Source organism: Cariama cristata, unplaced genomic scaffold, assembly GCF_000690535.1.
Source record: "Cariama cristata isolate BGI_N322 unplaced genomic scaffold, ASM69053v1 scaffold1227, whole genome shotgun sequence".
Classification (NCBI taxonomy): Eukaryota; Metazoa; Chordata; class Aves; order Cariamiformes; family Cariamidae; genus Cariama; species Cariama cristata.
This window is the reverse complement of record NW_009624706.1, coordinates 97,259-114,287: the sequence shown is the minus strand read 5'-3', so window position 1 is coordinate 114,287 and position 17,029 is coordinate 97,259. Positions and strand designations below refer to the sequence as shown.

General features: G+C 45.6%; 1 protein-coding gene across 1 annotated transcript in view; it reads right to left on the bottom strand.

Annotated features, from left to right (window-relative positions):
- Positions 1-291: 291 nt before the first annotated feature.
- The window catches only part of NDP (Norrie disease (pseudoglioma)), a 20,081-nt gene continuing 3,343 nt past the window's right edge, over positions 292-17,029 (bottom strand). The window contains exons 2-3 of the mRNA XM_009703259.1: positions 8,780-9,134; positions 292-1,106 (exon numbers count right to left, since the gene is read on the bottom strand). Of these exons, the coding sequence (XP_009701561.1) occupies positions 879-1,106; positions 8,780-8,953 (402 nt within the window). The 5' untranslated portion in view covers positions 8,954-9,134 and the 3' untranslated portion in view covers positions 292-878. The remainder of the gene's footprint in view (positions 1,107-8,779; positions 9,135-17,029) is intronic.

The window sequence follows — 17,029 nt, the reverse complement described above, 5'->3', positions numbered from 1 at the left end:
TCATTGTTTTGGTGGCTCTGGCTCTGTACATCAACAGGTCTACCCAAGTTAAGAAAAGATTCCATTTAGTATGTGTCATTTTTATCTTTGATTAGTTTTTAGCATTTGAACAATGGCTTTTGTGACAGATGTAATGTGTCACATTTCCAGGCTTTTAGAGGGGAATAATGAGTCTCATGAACTTTTAATTCTCAAGAGTCACACAGCCACTGAACTCTGATGCTGCATGCTGCAAATAATAATTTCAGCTGGCTCGGGCTGGGTAATCCCAGCACGACATTTCATATCCAGTTCACTTTTCAATTATTTATTTGTAATTTCTGCTAAACCACAGTTAACGTTACCCAGCACTTGGCTGGTAGATCAGTAACAGATAACCCTTGCCAACAACACAGTTTGTCTTGAAGGCCAATATAACTAGGAGACTGAGAATAAATTGATAGGTTAAGAGGTTGTATGTGGGAACTGATGCCTGTCCTCTGTCCGAACGCCACCTTCCAGAGCGCAGTGCTGTCGTCAGGCTGACCTTCCTCTCTTTTCCCCTGCTGCCTGTGGCCTAAAGTAAAAGCACCTCTCTGTAGGCAGAGCTGAGCCTGAAAAAGAAGAAACTCACAAAAATATCCTTTCAGAAAAAAAGAAAGGCTTCTTAAAACCAAGTCCTCATGCTTTTGCCTTTGTCATGGCCCACACTTCGGTACCAGCACCATCCAGGGCCCCAGGATATTTTACACTTTAGCTCTCAGATCCAATCCAGCCTGGTTAGTCCTGTCCTCGCTGTAATCGTATGCTGGGAATGTCGGCCTCACCTTGGGTTACTTCTTGGGAGCCTTCCCCAACAGCAGCATCCCAGTCCCCTCTCTGCTGTGGCAGGTACGTCCCTAGGAGTTGCACTCCTCGCAGTGGCAGGAGAGGATGTAGCGGTAAGTGGCAGTGAGCCGCATGCCCCCCGAGCATCGCAACCGCATGGCCTTCAGCTTGGAGGTCTGGGGCCGGCAGCAGTGGCAGGTGGAGCGGAAAGGTTGCTTCAGGACGGTGCTGAAAGAAACCATCGGCTCTGAGCGTGATGTTTGGCTGCAGCGTCCTTCACAGCGAGCCAGCAGCACCATCTGCGAAAGAAAGGAGATGGATTAGGAAACGTGCCCCCATGGCTTCCAGCACACAGCTGACACTAGCAGAGGGCTACCTTCTTCCAGTCTGGCTAGTCTTTCTTTGCTTACTCCATCTCCCCACCTTGGCGATGGCACCCAGCCCCACACAGTGCATTGCCCCTGAGCTGTGTCTGAGAGAGCGGAGGAGGTAACATGGGCTGGAGGAAAAGCAAGACTCCTCCTGGAGTCCCAGGCACCGACACCAGTAAGGACTACGGGACGTGGTTTTCTGAAAGCTGACCTCAGGGCTCCAAGTGGTCACAGCCAGCCCTGCTTTCCAGGCAAGGTGCCTGCAACTGTGACTTGCTGACCCCAGATTTGTGGCAGCTGAGTCCTTAAATCATCAGCCAGACTGATACTTCAGTTGGGCATTTTCCAATGTTTTGAGCGTATGTACTAGGGATCAGCAGAGCTGGTCCTCGAGGCCAGTGAATGTCTCCAATGCTTAGATACAGAAACATATAAAGCAGAAATATAAAAAAGATGCTCCGTTTATTCCTTCTAAAGAAGTAAGTTTCTAGCTTCCTTCTTTTACAAAGATCACCTTGAATAGGTATTTGCAATTACATGTGTGTATATACATGTAATTGCATCAGTTGGATCTGTATAAAATGCACTGCATAGCATAAGGCAGCGAAAATGTAAACAAGATGAACTCGTTGCCAAACATGAGATTTTCCAAAAGCAGTGCAGGCTCCATGCTGCTTCTTGTCCTGAGTTCACCATCTGAGCTGTGATCAGAACAATGTAACTTGCACAACTGGAGGCACTAAGGAAGGAAAGCCCATGGGAAGTCACCTGCTCCCCTTCCCAACAACCCCTTGTTGAGCAGAGGAGATGGATAGAGTCTCCTAAGCTCTATATAAAACATGGAAAGGATCTTCTAAAGCTCGGGAAATGATGTGGTTAGGAACAGCTGTTACAACCTTGATAACGGGTAAGCGTTGGACAAGTTTGAATACTCTTACAATTTCATGGGGAATAAAATACTAAGTCCGTATCAGGTAATTCTGCTTAACCAACACAAATTTCAAAATCAACTTATTGTATCATCCAAACAAGGTCAAAATGTGGCAGAGGTGAGGAAGTAGGCAATAAGCCAGTTGTAAGCCTGTCCTATAACCAAGGAAGAAAATGACATTTTAAGCGTGCTGTACGTATCTCAAGTTTTTTTCCAGACAATCTAAAAGGATAACTACAGATGTGACAGCAAACATTTTACAACATTAAACCTTTTTGAGCTATTTTCACTGCAGATGCTCAACTGGCTGCAAATCCCCAAGTCTTGCAAGCAGGTATGTCAAATGTTAAATTTTCTCTTTAGTCAGAGTCATGAGGAAAGATGAGAGAGAAAGAGAGAGAGAATATTCCTGGTATCAAGTAGGAAATACCAGCACTGTCTGTGTCCGTGGGAAAGGCCCTGATCATCCACAGTACAGTTCTTAAAAATTACTTTTCCCAGAGGACTTGCATGTTAAATGGTTTGCTTGGAAAAGTAATATATTAACAACTACACTTCCAGTCAACACAGACAGATCACAAGGAAGATGTCTTCCTAAGCTAATGATCTGGAGTTAACACCATCCTGTTTCTTAGTTTAATTAAGAGATGAGTTCTTGTTGCTCTCAGACAAATTTGCCATCCTTCATGATTTGAAGCATAAATTTATGGCCCCCTTCCTGTGATGCTGCATATTCATAAGCAAATTCACTTCAGCTGTTAGTAGTAATATGGTGGGAAGGAAATTTCAGCGTACTGTTGAGCCATACCCCCACTTCAGACGTACTAGCTATGTCGAGCTCCTTACTACCAGTGTCCTTAGTGTATATGAGAACAGGGAAGGGGACAATCATTACAGTGCTAGCACCCCATTACTGACCGATAAAGATCCACCTTTTTCCCCCTTGGTCAACAAAGCTCACTTCCCACAGAGACAGGCAGGCAGCTGCTGAAGAGCTGCACAGGTATCTAACCCTGCCTGTACTGCAAAGGAAAGACAGCAGACTGGGACATTTAAAACTTTTAGTTCCCTTCCCAGCATCCTGACAGCTCTTGTTTGGTGCCTCACTTTGACCAGTTCACCAGACTGTCTGCACTCCCTGGCACAGGCTCTTCCCAAGCGCTTGGCTGAAGAGGAGGGTGAAGAGCAGTCCAACACCAGCTGGCAACCGCTGGATGGTTCTAGAAATGATGGAGCCAGACTCTTCAGGAGTGGCAAAGGGGGATGTGCAACAGCCACAAGTTGCTTTTTGGGAGGTTCAGAGGACCTCCAGAGTCCCTTCCAACCAACATTTCTATGATTCTGTGATTTCAGCCCAAATATGACAGCACATGTTGATGTATGGTGGAGGTGACTTCTAATGGTTGGTGCTTCTGGAGCTGGAACAGTCAGTCACTTCTGGTACTGTTACCCTAAGGACTTTTTATGACACACATCTGCTCCTGTATCTGCAGGTGCTTTCAGAAATGCCGGGAAAAAAACCCCAAACAAACCAAGGAACAGGATTAAGGACTACGAAAGAGTTGCAGCAATGCAATTATAGGGTAGAATTACCTGATGTGCCAGTATCTGTGTCTCAATGTATTTCTTATGAACAGCAAACTTTCTAATGCAAAACCAGTCAATATTTCTTCAATGTGCAACTGCATTTATAATTGCATAGCAAGCCTTGTCTTTAAAAATGTATTTTAGTCTGTAGAGACTCTAATTGTAATCTCAAATTTTGCTGGCTACTTAGTTTTTTGTAAGAGTGTGGTCAGTATTGATCTCGTGTAAAATTACACAGTGTTGGTTTTATGCCCTGGTTTTGGATGACAGTGTAAACTTTTACAAATGGCACAGCACCACGGGTATTGAGTCAAAAGTGCACGATAAAAAATTTTCAGAGTTCCCATTTTGATAGCTTTCTAAACTACCAGGCTAACCTGAAGTTCTCAGCAAAATTTAACCTCCTCCTCCTCATAAATCCAGAACAGCACCAGTGGATTTTGGCAGGTGTGCAAATGAGCTGGAAATAGCATGTACTTTAAAAGCTTTGCTTTGCCATTTAATCAATCGCACCAGCTGCTTATTGCATCGTATACTATAGCGCAATAGAGATTATCACCTAAATAATTAGTAATGCTATGAAGGCATAGCACAGTAATACAGTGGGTGTATATATAGTAAAAACGTGTGGGTATTTTATAACCTGATACGCGTGCCTCTTGGCTTCCCTCATCCCCAGCACATGTGAGCTTGTGCGTGTCACCTTGTGATGCTGGATCCAGAAGCACAGCGTGCTACTTCGTGGGAACTGCAGGGTCTCACGTGTATGAGCAGCTAGGGAAGAATAGATTTTCTTACTTAAATTCAGCAGTCTCGTAGGGATCTGGATGGCCAGGAAGGAGAGCAACCTGAATCTGAGGGAATATTTGACTCTGGCCATTCGAGCCCTATTCTGGACATTCAGAAGTTGTGAACTGCTTCGTTGTTAATGGTGTTTGTAGTCCTCTTTTCCACTCTCTTCAGCAGCAAGCGGAGACCCGAAAGCAGATGGGCTGAGATGCATGAGAACAGAATTTCAACAGTATCTGTGGCCTGGCTGCAAGCAGGCATTACTGAAAATCTCCTGAGCTACCCCATGAGTAAATATCTTCAAACATTTGCTAAATCTTTCTTCATCTGGTCCGTGTCTCTCTGGGCTGGATTCTTTAGTACGAGGCTGTCAGTGGGAGCACACTTCTGGCACATCTGGAGGAAGCACTTGTGACAGCCAAGACTGAAATTTAGGAGGCTCTGGCTGCAGCAGCGAGGCGATCCAGCACATCGATGAAGACCAGTGGGTCTCCGTGACAGAGGTCAGGCAGAATCCAATATGGTCAGGAAAGGCAATACCTCATGAGCCGACACAAACATTTCCTTGAAGTCAAAGGAAAACATTGATTTTCAGGAACAAATTACCTTCTTCCATCCCTCTTTTGTGTCTCTTTTATACATTCTGTTACTATAATGGACTATGTTTCCGAAGGCTTTGGAAACCTGTTTTCAACATCTGCCTGAGGTCACAAGCAAGAGGGATTTTAATGATTAAATTATATTGGGTGGATGTTTCCAAATGTAACAAAACTTCTTCCCGTGTGGGTACAATTGGCTGCCTCCACAGAGAAGCACGATGGACATAATCCTTTTTTAACCAAGATGGACAGCAAACATAATATGTCTTGCAATTTCTGAAGCCATTTTTAACTTCTGTAATTCTATGCTGCACGAAAAGGGAAAACATACGGAGTGAAAAAGAATGACTCAGGGGAACCAATATATCACGCCAAAAAAGGGCAAAGTTTCTGCTTGACATCAATTGTCAGTCCAAGGTTCACAATGGAAACTCTGTGGAAACAAGAGGTACCACAATTCCCACAGCTATTCCCGCAGAACCTTCCTTTTTTTGATTTGTTTATATTTTATCACAATATATACAGGAACAGACATTGCATCTAATTTTTGTTAGCAAGTCTAATATTGGTCTGTGTTTATATGCTAGATCCAGAACAGAAGCCGTGTGTCTACCAGGATGATTCAGATCTCTGAGACTTTAAAAAAAAAAAGAGCTTAACAAACAGAGAGAAGTTTTCTAGGAAATGTCAGAATTATTTCACTTTGTATGGAAACTGTTTTCATTTTCCACTTTATGAGAAAGTCCATACAACTTGCAGTATTGTTAAAAAAATGCTTCTTGAAACCATTGTGGAATTTGGGAAGCCAAGAGATGTGATAATATTTTGAAACATGATTTCCATTAAAGGCTTGATTTTAAAAAAGCCACTGACATTTTGCAGTCAGAGTTACAAATGTTTATGTCAACAGTTTTTTTCTCAAAGCTCAGTTTTAAAATAGTATGGTTTTCATTAGAATGCATTCTGTGTTCTCATTTCCATCAGTCCCACTCCTAAAGGCCTGATTGCTTTTCTCTGTCATTGGAGATGCTAAGAAATTGAGTTGTTGGTGGGTTTCCTTCCTTCCTTCCTTCCTCTTGTTCTTTCTTCAGAAAAATAACCATCTATCTGATGTCTGTGGCATCTAGAGTTTTAAGAAAAACCAAGAGGATGGTGATGATGGCAGAGTGAGGAAGGCAGACACTCACTGAAAGGGCTTCGTTGAGGTGTGCAGGAGCGTGCCAGACCCAGCGGCACATCCCAGCCATCGAGCAACAAACCGACAGCGTCCTGGACAGGTGCAATCACAGCTCCCACTCACGTGGACCGAGGAGCAGCCCCCACCTGGTACAATTATCCTAAAAGCCTCCACCAGGAGAGCCGGCTGAGGAGCAAAAGCCCTTGGGCCATGTAGGAAGCAATGACCTGAGCATGGAAGAAAATCACATCCAGAGTTGAGGCACGGGCTGACTGCGGGGAAGGGAGAAATGTGTGGAGCTGCAGGGCTGGGAGTGCCGGGGCAGCAGCCTCGGGGCGAGTGCCAGGCTGGCCCAGGGACAGGGGAGCTTGGCCCTGGCATTGGCTGCCGCAGAGCTGTCGGTGATGTGGGGCCGAGCAGAGGCAAAGCCGTGCTGTGGGAACCGGCTACAGCCGGGGAATGGGGGTGGGTGGGTGATGGCCCAGGGGAGGGGAGAGACCAGGATACGGCAGTCCTCTGGCCCTGGGCTGGAAAACCCCCATCCTTTGTGCCCCAGGATGGATTTACCTCAGTGGCTGGGCTGGGACCTGTTGTATTTATCCTCTTAGTCTGAGGCAGTGTGCTCCGGTCAGGGATCCTCTAAATTTCTCACCATCCTAGTGAAGTTGCTGCTTGCTATTCATTTGCTCTTCTGGGTGTAGAGGGGCAGAGGGGGATCTTACCCAAAGCTGGAGACCAAAGGGCCTCTGGGGGCTACCTACCCCCTTGCCTACGTTAGAGGCCACAGCTCCTCCTGCTCTCTGGGAAGCCAAGAGCGAGGGCCAGCTGGGTGGAGCATCGCCCTCCTGGACCAAACCATCACGGTAGCTATGGCTTCTCAGGTCTGACAGGTGATCTGGAGTGCCTTGAGAGGGGAGGGCTGCTAGCACCCACATACCAGTAAGCAAAACCCACCCACATACCTACACTTCTCACTCTTGCCTCTCACTGGAGTCAACTGCAACAAAATCAGTATTGCACAAACAGATGCAGCTCTGCAGTTCTGTATGTCAATGCTGGATGTTTCCCAGATGGTAAGAAGGTCTAGTCTAGGCTAAAACCAAACCAAAAGATCTCTCCCGAATCACAAGTAATTCATGTTTTTACTGCTTGAACTCAGAAGCAGCAGGGCAAAAGTCTCTGATCTCCCACTGCTGTGGATCAGGCATGGTTATACAAAGCCGGGCAGACAGCACTGCTGTGAGCCCAGTGTAAGGGAGCCCGGAGTGGGGCTTTCCCCTGTGCCCAGTTTGGGGCCATCAGCCCCTCTCTGGGGAGCAGGCAGAGGGCAAGCCCCGCTGACGGTGCACAGCCCGGGCAGCAGCCATCCCGGCGCGCAGCGGGCATGCAGAGCACCGAGTGGGTCTTACTTTCTGTTGACACTTCTCTCTGTGCTTTATTTTAGATTTTATGGCCTGCTGCTACCCGTGATATTACCTCACCCCTGCACTGACCACAGGAGCAAATAACTCGTTCTGCACACAACGGCGTCTGCCTGGATCCTCTCTCCTCAGAAATGCTCCCAGGAGCACCACTGCTGGGGTTTGCCATCAGGCAAACGGCAGGGAGCCCGCTTGTCCTAAACCCCACCGCGTACCTGCCTCCCATCACACTTTTACCCAACGCAGGGCTGGCAAAAGCGTTGGCGCCGGCTGTTGTTCCCTTTCGTTATTCCCGGGATGTGGGTGCATAAGGCAAAGCCACTTTCCGCGGGACAAGGGATGGTCCAGGCAGAGACTGTACATGTGAATACGCGCTGGGGGAACTCAGCCAGAACAAATTAGGACAAGACAAAAGGGACCAGCAAGGATTTTCCCATTGTTTCTCCTCATTCTTTTTCTCCAAGCGATGAAATAAATGACTCTAGGCTACACGCGCAGGCTGCTAAACCATTTTGATACAAAATTTTTCAGGCTTGAAATCTCAAATGAAAGGCAATCTTGTATTTGCTTCTGCTCCTAAGCCCTACAGTAAACATCCAATTGTCATTCTGCATGAAAACAAAGGCCTTGAAACTAAATGGGAAAAAAAAAACATTAGCAATGTTTTTCACATTCTTTCTTCATTACCATTTTTACAGCTTGATTCTTTATCTCAGTACTTCACTGCAGAAGTTATAAATTTTCATACTCCGGATTAAAGACTCACTTGAAGGAGAGGGTGACTGCGATGATCTAAACTTCCAAACTAGCCCATCTCCTTCGCACCGGCGGCTGAGACCCCAACGTGCTCCCGTGAATCTTGTCATTTACTGCATGTTGGCTTTACCATCATGGTGTGTTTTTCCTTTTGAAAAGGTGAAGAGAGAGCCAAGGACCTTCCTCTCCAGTCCCAGCTCTGATGTACACGCTCAGATGTCTCGACATCTGTATGTCTCTGCAGCTAGATTTTGGTAGTAAGGAAACTCTGCAGAGAAAAATCACCCCAAAATGGCTCGTTTTAATAACTCTGCCAACACGGGAGTGAGAGAAGTCCTTACCTTTGAGCTACACTTGTAGAGGGGGTGGCTGATGGAGTCAACGTAGTGATGCCTCATACAGCGGCTGGGGTCGGAGTCAATCATGAAGGAACTGTCTGTTTTACTGTCCGCATCTCCCATCATCGCCAGGATGGAGAGCATGGAAATCGAAGCCGCAAGTACATGATTTCCCATTGTCGAAGAACTTCTCGCTGGTAACAGCAGAGGGAGGCAGAGTATTAAAAAAACTCCAAATACTGGCAGCCAGTTCCTTTCCAGGATGGGGAAAAGTCTGGTTTAAGTCTCTTAGCTGTCATTCTTCTTCTCGAGTTGGAGTTTGCTGAGATTGTAATCCGTCAAAGAATCTCCTGCGTAGCTGGAATAAAAACAACATAAATCACAATCCTGACCAAAAAGACCTCTGGAGAAAAACAGACATAAATAATATTAAGGCACACAGGATTTTTCCTAGCCAAAATATACACTCTAAGTGAGCATCATTCCCACAGTAGGTAGAGTATATGGTATTAGGAAGATGTCAAGGCCTTGTTACTTTAAGCATTGCTCTATCATTTTACCTTTTGGCTTTTAACATCACAAATGGTGCGATGCCAATCGTTTTCACTTGGTGCTGTCCCCAATGGGTTCCCCTCAAAACTGGTGATTAGTAACACATCAGAGATTTCTGCAAATTGAAAGGGCTGTGTATCCCCTCAAAATGTTAAAGGGAGGGGGGCAAAGCTAGGCTGTCTCCTGCATCACAGATGGGAATTTCTGGCCCAGGTAGCAGATGGAAAGGCTGGAGGCAGGTTGACCCCTGGCTCTAGGAGATGCGTGTCAGTCTCCTGAAGAAGGGGCACCCCCGGGATGGAGGGATGCTGAGGGTCTGAGCCCCGGCATGAGCAAAGTGGTCCCCCCAGGAAGCTGGCTGAGCACCCACCTGCACCGCATGGAGGGCTGCCCTGGTCTCTGCCTGCCCTGCCCTCCTAAGCACCAACCTCACCACACAGGTGGGCATGCTTTACCTGCTTATTCCTCAAGCTGCACTTGCTCAGTGTCAGTCTCTTCCCCCTTCATTAAAGAGCAGCATCTGAAAAATACATTATATTCCATCATATCCAAGTACATCCCAGCTATCGATTGGGAAAAAATATATACGCAGGTGGAGTCATGTGGATATCCACCCAGGCAGCTGGATTTCTGGCACATGTTGGAGACCAGGAGATCCACCAGAAAAGGGGTGCAGGACAGCCCCTGAAATGCTGCCCGGAGCTCTGTGCCGGCAGGGGAAGGAGGGCATCTCCCTCAGCTGCTTCATTGCAGCCACCCGACCCTTCTCACAAAGCCCATAGTCTCGAATGAGTAATTTAATTTCGCTTTTACTACAAACAGCTATAGCTTAAAAGAGCTGTGAATTATATACCTGATGAAGCAAAGGGCAGTCATAAATACAGTTAAAAGCACGGGGACTTTCTGAAGAAACTTATGATAAAACAGTTCGCTGGTCACACAGAAATGCTCCCCCAGAGCCACTTGCCTATTTAAAAGGCTGATGTGTGCCTTCATTGCCTTATACAAGCCTCTTTCAAAACTGTTTTCTGGTTTGCTGGCGATACTCTAAACCGACGGATACTCATTTCCCAAACAGCCTGAAATTCCGAGGCCTCCCCACCAGAGTGCTTGATGATTTGTGTAGTGCGTTATAGCTGGCTCAAACTTGTGTCAGCGGAGCGCAGGGCAGTGAGAAACACTTCCAGAGTTCATCCAAGTTGGGAGCCGGGACTTGTCAGGCTGAAGGGACATACAAAGTCTCATGCTGGGAAGAAATGTAATTAGGGGTGCTCTGTGTATTAGATATTTTTTACAGCCTTTTTTGGGTTTCAAACTACTGTCCATGTGCCTAAGCAGGAAAGGAAAAATGATGTGACTGTGGATTTTAATAGACAGTATCTTTTTTTTCCGGAGTCTGACCTATGACTGGTATATTTTCCTCAAGCAAATGTTTTTTCGGTGGATGTGGCATTAAAAAAATACTATGTCTTTGCAATATAAGGAGCTTAAACAACCCTAAACACTTAGGATCTCAGATGCAATTATGCACAGTCTCATTCATGTCAATAAATATCCCTCCAAATATTTTAGCAGGGTAAGAGAGAAATCTCTCGGTCATGGGAGCTGGGACGGACTCCTTCCCAGAAGTGAACTGTACTGCTCTGGTTGATGCAGATGATGCCCAAGGATTAGCTAACAGAAGGAGCGATGCACTTTTGGGTTTTTTTTTATATTTAACCTTTTACCTACATTCCTATTCTTTATAAAGAGGCTGACCAAAACACGCTGCTTGGCAAGGTCTCTCTCCAACATAGTTAATCAGTATTACACACCCAGTAATTCCCTCTCTGTCCAAATATATTTCCTTGATATTGGACGGTCTCATCTCCTGTAATATTACATCCAGGGATCCCCATTTCCCACTGTCTCTGTCCCACTGTTAATTTTGTGCTTCTATATCTTTCTGTGTTTTTGATCAGTATGATTTAATACAGTGAGAGAAATCTGGAGTCCTGGCTTGGTTTTCAAAGGCTTATCTCTCTAGTTTTCTTCAGGAAATAATTGGATGACATAGAGTCTGCTTCATGAAAACACTCTGAGAAAGCTGGAAAGAAGCAGGGAAAAATGTGAGAAAAGGAAGACGTCTGTACCTTCTTCAGGATAAGCACAGCGCAATACAAAAAGTATTAACACTTTCACAATCTTTTCAAGTTGCCCTCCTACTTCCCTAGCAAAGAAATGTAGCGGGCTTTGGTAACAAAACTTTGCAAGAAAAAAAAAGTACTGGTATCACATATTTGTCAGGAAAAAGAGAGACCACGGATGTAAATGTGTCCCATCTTTTGTGAAAAAAACTGTGTCCAGTTGTTGATAGACATACTGGCAAAACGAGGATGTGGGTATTGGAGGCAGGACTGCGAACACACCAGTACCTCCTGACATACCTCTGTGAAGTAGACACCTACATTTTTCAAGTACACATGCCATAGATAATTGAGATAATATGGAAAAAAAAGTCTCACAGAGACATTTAAACATACAGAAATTACTGTGCAGATTTTTGATTTTGTAAAAAATGTCTACATATTTTCACTCAGGTGCATCACCGTGATGAAGTATGTTGACATGACATTTTCCATTTCCAGCTGATATTGTGCAATGGCATTTCACTTTAAATTAGCATTCCTTTTTTTATTTAAAGGTTGTATTCCTTTTGAAATGCTGTCTGAAATTATAAAATTGTAGGCATGATACCAGGAGTGACATATGTAGCTTCCCATCTATCCTTCTGTCCAAAACCAGAAGGAAGTACCCCTCTAATCATTAATCATTATAGCTGTACTTATGATGACATTTTTTTTCATTTGGAAAATACTTTTTTTATCAAAATCAATGATTTCACATAGACTTTTTTTTTTTTTCTTTTATTTGAGCTAGTTTTTCCTCTGTTTCTTTTCATGTGGAAAACGGTGGTAAACAGCTTGTCTCCCAAGCTAACAAAAAGGAAGCTAAAATGCTTCCTCTTTACAGCATCCTGTAAAGAAAAAGATGCAAAGGCGACTTCATAGTCTCAAACTGAAAATTGGCTACAAAAATATTTGGTCTAACAAGGGATGAAAATCACTACTTCCCATTTTTTCAGAATTCACTGATATGGGCATTACATGTGGTAAGTAATAGGCTTGTGGTGCCTGTTCCATATAACTAGATTTCAGGAATTGATAGAGACATAACATGCTAAAAGCTGTTACAGCTGTTACCTAAAAACTGCAGGAAAAAAGAGAAGACATCCCAAAGAAAGACCATATGAGTGTACAATCCAAGACCGTATTGCACATGGACATAGGGGCAGAGTTAGGGTTATTTTTCCAACTTTATGTTGCTATTAACTGCTTTTTGAATGCTGAAATAAAGATTTCTCATCATAGTCTTAATGTCATTCAGAGAGTGGTGAAGGTTAAGATTTTGTTTTGCTTTAAGGACAGAAGAAAATTCCATCATCTGGAATTATTTAGCCAGTCACTTTGTGAGAACATAAACAGAAATTCCCTTTTTGCTATGTATCTTGGAAAAAATAAAGAGCTGAGCAACTCTCCAAAGGTCTATTGGATCTGCACCGCTTTTACCCTGGAAGGTAGGAAGGGAGCAATGGAAAAGCTCATTTATGGTGTACTTCTACTTAGCTGTTCCCCGCCCCTGAGCCCTCTGAATTAGGCATGCACGTATGTTCAGCTTGGCCATCGCTTGCCGTGCATTTTCCATGTTTGAGACTCCTGCTTGATGATGAGGGTACAATTCGAGTCACTCAATGCCTTTTATGTTTTGGAGACTGCCAAAATCCCGTTGGAGCAGCAGTGTGTATATATAACTAAGCCCGGCCTTGCATGCTGTGCATATTTAGTAAACACAATTACTTGGATCCTACCATGTGGTTCCCTTATTCTGAATTTGTTATGTAAACAGAAGAGTTACAAGACTACTCAGTTTCTCCAAACGCCAACCCTAAAAAAGTGTCACTAACCATATACGTGTGTATATGTGTGTGTGTGTAGTTCACTGTTCTGACAAAAAAGCCATGAAGACCTTCATGAGACCAAAATGGATTCCTCAAGAATTTTATCTACCTGGAAAAATTTCGGCCAGAAGGATGAGGATTTGGGGGTTTTGCGCTCCAAGATCTGAACTGGAGTGGAAACGACTGTGATGGGCAAACTCCACCGTCAGGTTACACCAGGGTTTGCTCTGCAGGGTTAAACTCCCCAGTGCCGTGAGATGGGCCATGAAAGGGGATGGGGATGGGAAGGCAAGGAGGAGAAGTCTGTGCTGGAGACACCCTCCAGTCCCCCAGCCCCAGACATGGGGTAGCGCTGCCACGTCCCCACTGCTGCCGCCTGGCCAAAACGCCGGCATGGCCCACGGTGCTGGCATGGCCCACGGTGACCCATCACCGGGATTTCTGAACAACAGATCTGTGCTTTCAGCAAGCTTGGGGGACCAGTGTTTCTGCCCCTGCAAGGAGTTGCCAAGGCCTCAGCTGGGCGGTCAGCTGGGAAGCCCCTGTGTACAGAGCTGCCCCGTGCCTGACCACAGCTCCGGGAACCTCTTGGGAAGCACTCGGTGCTGTGGGACAAAATCATACGAGCGACCATCTGAGCAGTTTAAGAGAACTGTTTATCTAGTCGAAGAGATGACCTGAGAGAGATGCTGTGCCTGATCCTGCTTTCTGTTGAATCCACTCAGAGGCTTTATCAGCTGCATCGTATGTTTTAGCTCTGTAAATAAATGTAATTGTCTTCTCATCCAGTTATTTTACTGTGGCCATTTCTGTTCCAGCAGTGAAGTGGCTGGCCTCCTATATGTGCTGTCAAAATCCTTGCTTGGCTCTACAGCCGCCTTTCAAAGCACCTGACAAAGTCACCGAGCGGCCACGTGGCAGCCGGGATGCAGCAGGTGAACCAGGGAACTCCAGTGGTTTGTGAAATGCCTCCGCGCAGCGTTTGAACAGGTTTCTTCCCTTCCCGAGACAGGGAAAATACCAAACTAAATATTTTGAGTAAGATCCTTACAGGTCTAAATAAATGAAACGCTTCCCCGAGGCCTCATTGTGCCAAATGAGCATTTGCCCTGCTGACATCCAGCTGTGCTGAAGTTTGTCCCCTTTGACACCAAGGGAACGTTCTCACCCATCGGATGGGAGCTCCATCCACCCATTACCCAGCAGGTTGCAGGGCAGCCTGTGCCTGCAAGGCGGGTACATGACTAACACGCACTCCTGGCCAGAGCTGGCAGCAGCTAGTGGGCAGGAAAAAGGCAGTAGAAAGGAAAACTGGCTCAAAAGAAGAGACTTAAGCCTCTTCATCCGGTTGCCCACAGAAGGGAAGCACATCTTCTGGTCCTACTGAAGCTGCGCTGTCCTACCACCTGCCAGCCAGTAGCTGTAGAGCATCATCCCGTAAAAAACGAGAAGATAAACTGGACACTACCTCTGAGCAGTCAGAAATGTCAAACACGCTGAAAGTCCTGCACATCATTTTCTGCTGTGAGGCTCTGCTAAGTCTTTTAATATTTCAGAAGACGAATGCCTGTGACTGTAAGCAGACTGAAAAAAATAGGAAGACCATGGTATTTGAAGCATAAGAAACAAGGTAGTAATTGCAGCAAATATAATGGAAGAATGCACTGCTGCAAGCACCCCTGAGAGCATCAGCACCCATGGGAGTGGTTCCCCGGGCTTCGATGGGGCGGCTCATGCGAGGCCCCCAGAAGTGCTCACGCGACGAGGACCCGGCGTATGAGGTGGAACAAATTAAGCTGAACAGCACTTGAGCTGGCTGAGCCTCCCTCTCCTTTTGAAGTTTCCAAGAATATTTCCAGTCCTTCAGGTAGCTAGGAGAGGGGGAGCTAACAGTGCCTTCGCGCTCGGCAGTCGCAATAACAAACTCCAGTGGGTACTGCAGGCTGGCACTCCGCCAGCAGACAGGCACAGGCCAACATGGAGAAAAGGTTTTTAATACACTCGCAAAGAATAACTACTGGTGGACAAAAGGGCGCTTGTATTTTTATTCTTTCCTTTTCCTGCTTCCAGGAAACTTTAAATAGATTGATTAGGGGCATGCATGGGATCTCTCCCTAATGAGCTAGTAGAGCCATTTAATGGTGAGGTGATGCCAGCCTTGGATTCTTTCTTTATTTTTGTGTCTTGCTGAATATCAGAGCAGTCATAGTCTTGAGCCTGGGACAGGAACTGAGAGAAATACAGTTTTCCACTTGCCCATCCAGAGGGTGCTGGATGGGATCACTCCTCGGTGAAGCACCAGGAGCAGAGCCGAGCTGTCGGAGTCAGGCTGCCCATCCCTCTCGGGAGGCAAACCAGCAAGGGTGGCTGCTGGCTAAAGTGCAAATATTCCCAGCCGAGCATTAGCTATAGGATTTGCTTCAGTAATTACCTCTACTTTAGTCTTATGACCCAACATGAGGCAAAATGACTCTTGGCCAAATTACAAGTCGCTGAGAGGTCTAGGGCATTCAGGCATGTGTCCTCTACCTGTTGGAGTGTGTTACAGGCAGGTGGGCAGTTTTTGTTCCCTGTCTTTTACATATTTTCTAGACAACTCAAAGGACTGTAGTTATCAATAGATGCAGGAGTAGGAACGGGTTTCTTGTTCTTTAATACTAAGCAGAGACATCCCTGCCACTGGGACCAGCAGAGAGTGCTATGCATGCTGGAGACAGCACATGATTGAAGGGGATGCTCCTTCTTTTCTCACCCTAGGGGCAAAATCCTCTCTTCTTTTATACACAGGAAAAATTCAGACCACCATCCATATACCTTGGCTTCTGATAATTAAGGAACCTAAGTATTTGGCTCATGATAACAATAGTATGTCTTCTAACAAGGGGAACAGCATTCCCCTAGGTCCCACTCTCTTTGAGCCGTGCTGCTATGACAGTAATGTGATTGTCACTGCCATGGTATGCTTAACCTTTGCCAAAACCAGAGCTGAGGCATTAACTCAGATCCTCAACTCACATGTCTTACAGGGCAACATAACCTGTGCTGCCTCCGCACTGCCGGACCAACACACAGTTTGCAGCTCAGTAATAATAAGCATGTAAATGTGACAAGCGTAAACCGTAACAATGATTGATGCAAATAGAGAAATAACAAAGAGAAGCTGAAAAATAGCGATGCGGTGGAATTCCTAGGACCGGTATCTCCATGGCACCCTGACACCAGAAGAAAGGCTACGCTTGTCTATGGTAGAAAGGATCTTTGCGCCACGTAGTGAAATTCCAGCAAACAGGACAAGGACTGATGGTGTCTGGAAGTGGTAGTGCCACTGCTACCCGGATAATAGTCTGAATTAGATTATGTGAAAAAAGAAGGAATATATAGACGGCCAGCTGCTCAAAGGCTTACTACAACCTTGCTTTTATTGTTCTGCTAAGTTAGAGGTGGGGCATCAGAGGGATTCCTAACATACCACTACTGAGAAATTTTAATATGTTCCACACTGACACATATAAAAAGGAAATAACAGCTGATCATGGTCAGCGGAGACTGCAGCATCTCTTCATATGCATGCACAGAAGCATGGGCAAAGTGGGGTGCTCTTGGCCAGGAAGACTCGAGTACCCCAGCTAACCTGACCCGACTAAGCCTTTCTCCTGCCATTGAGCTGAGTTTCAGCGATAGGGCTGCCGGGCGGGAAACAAGAC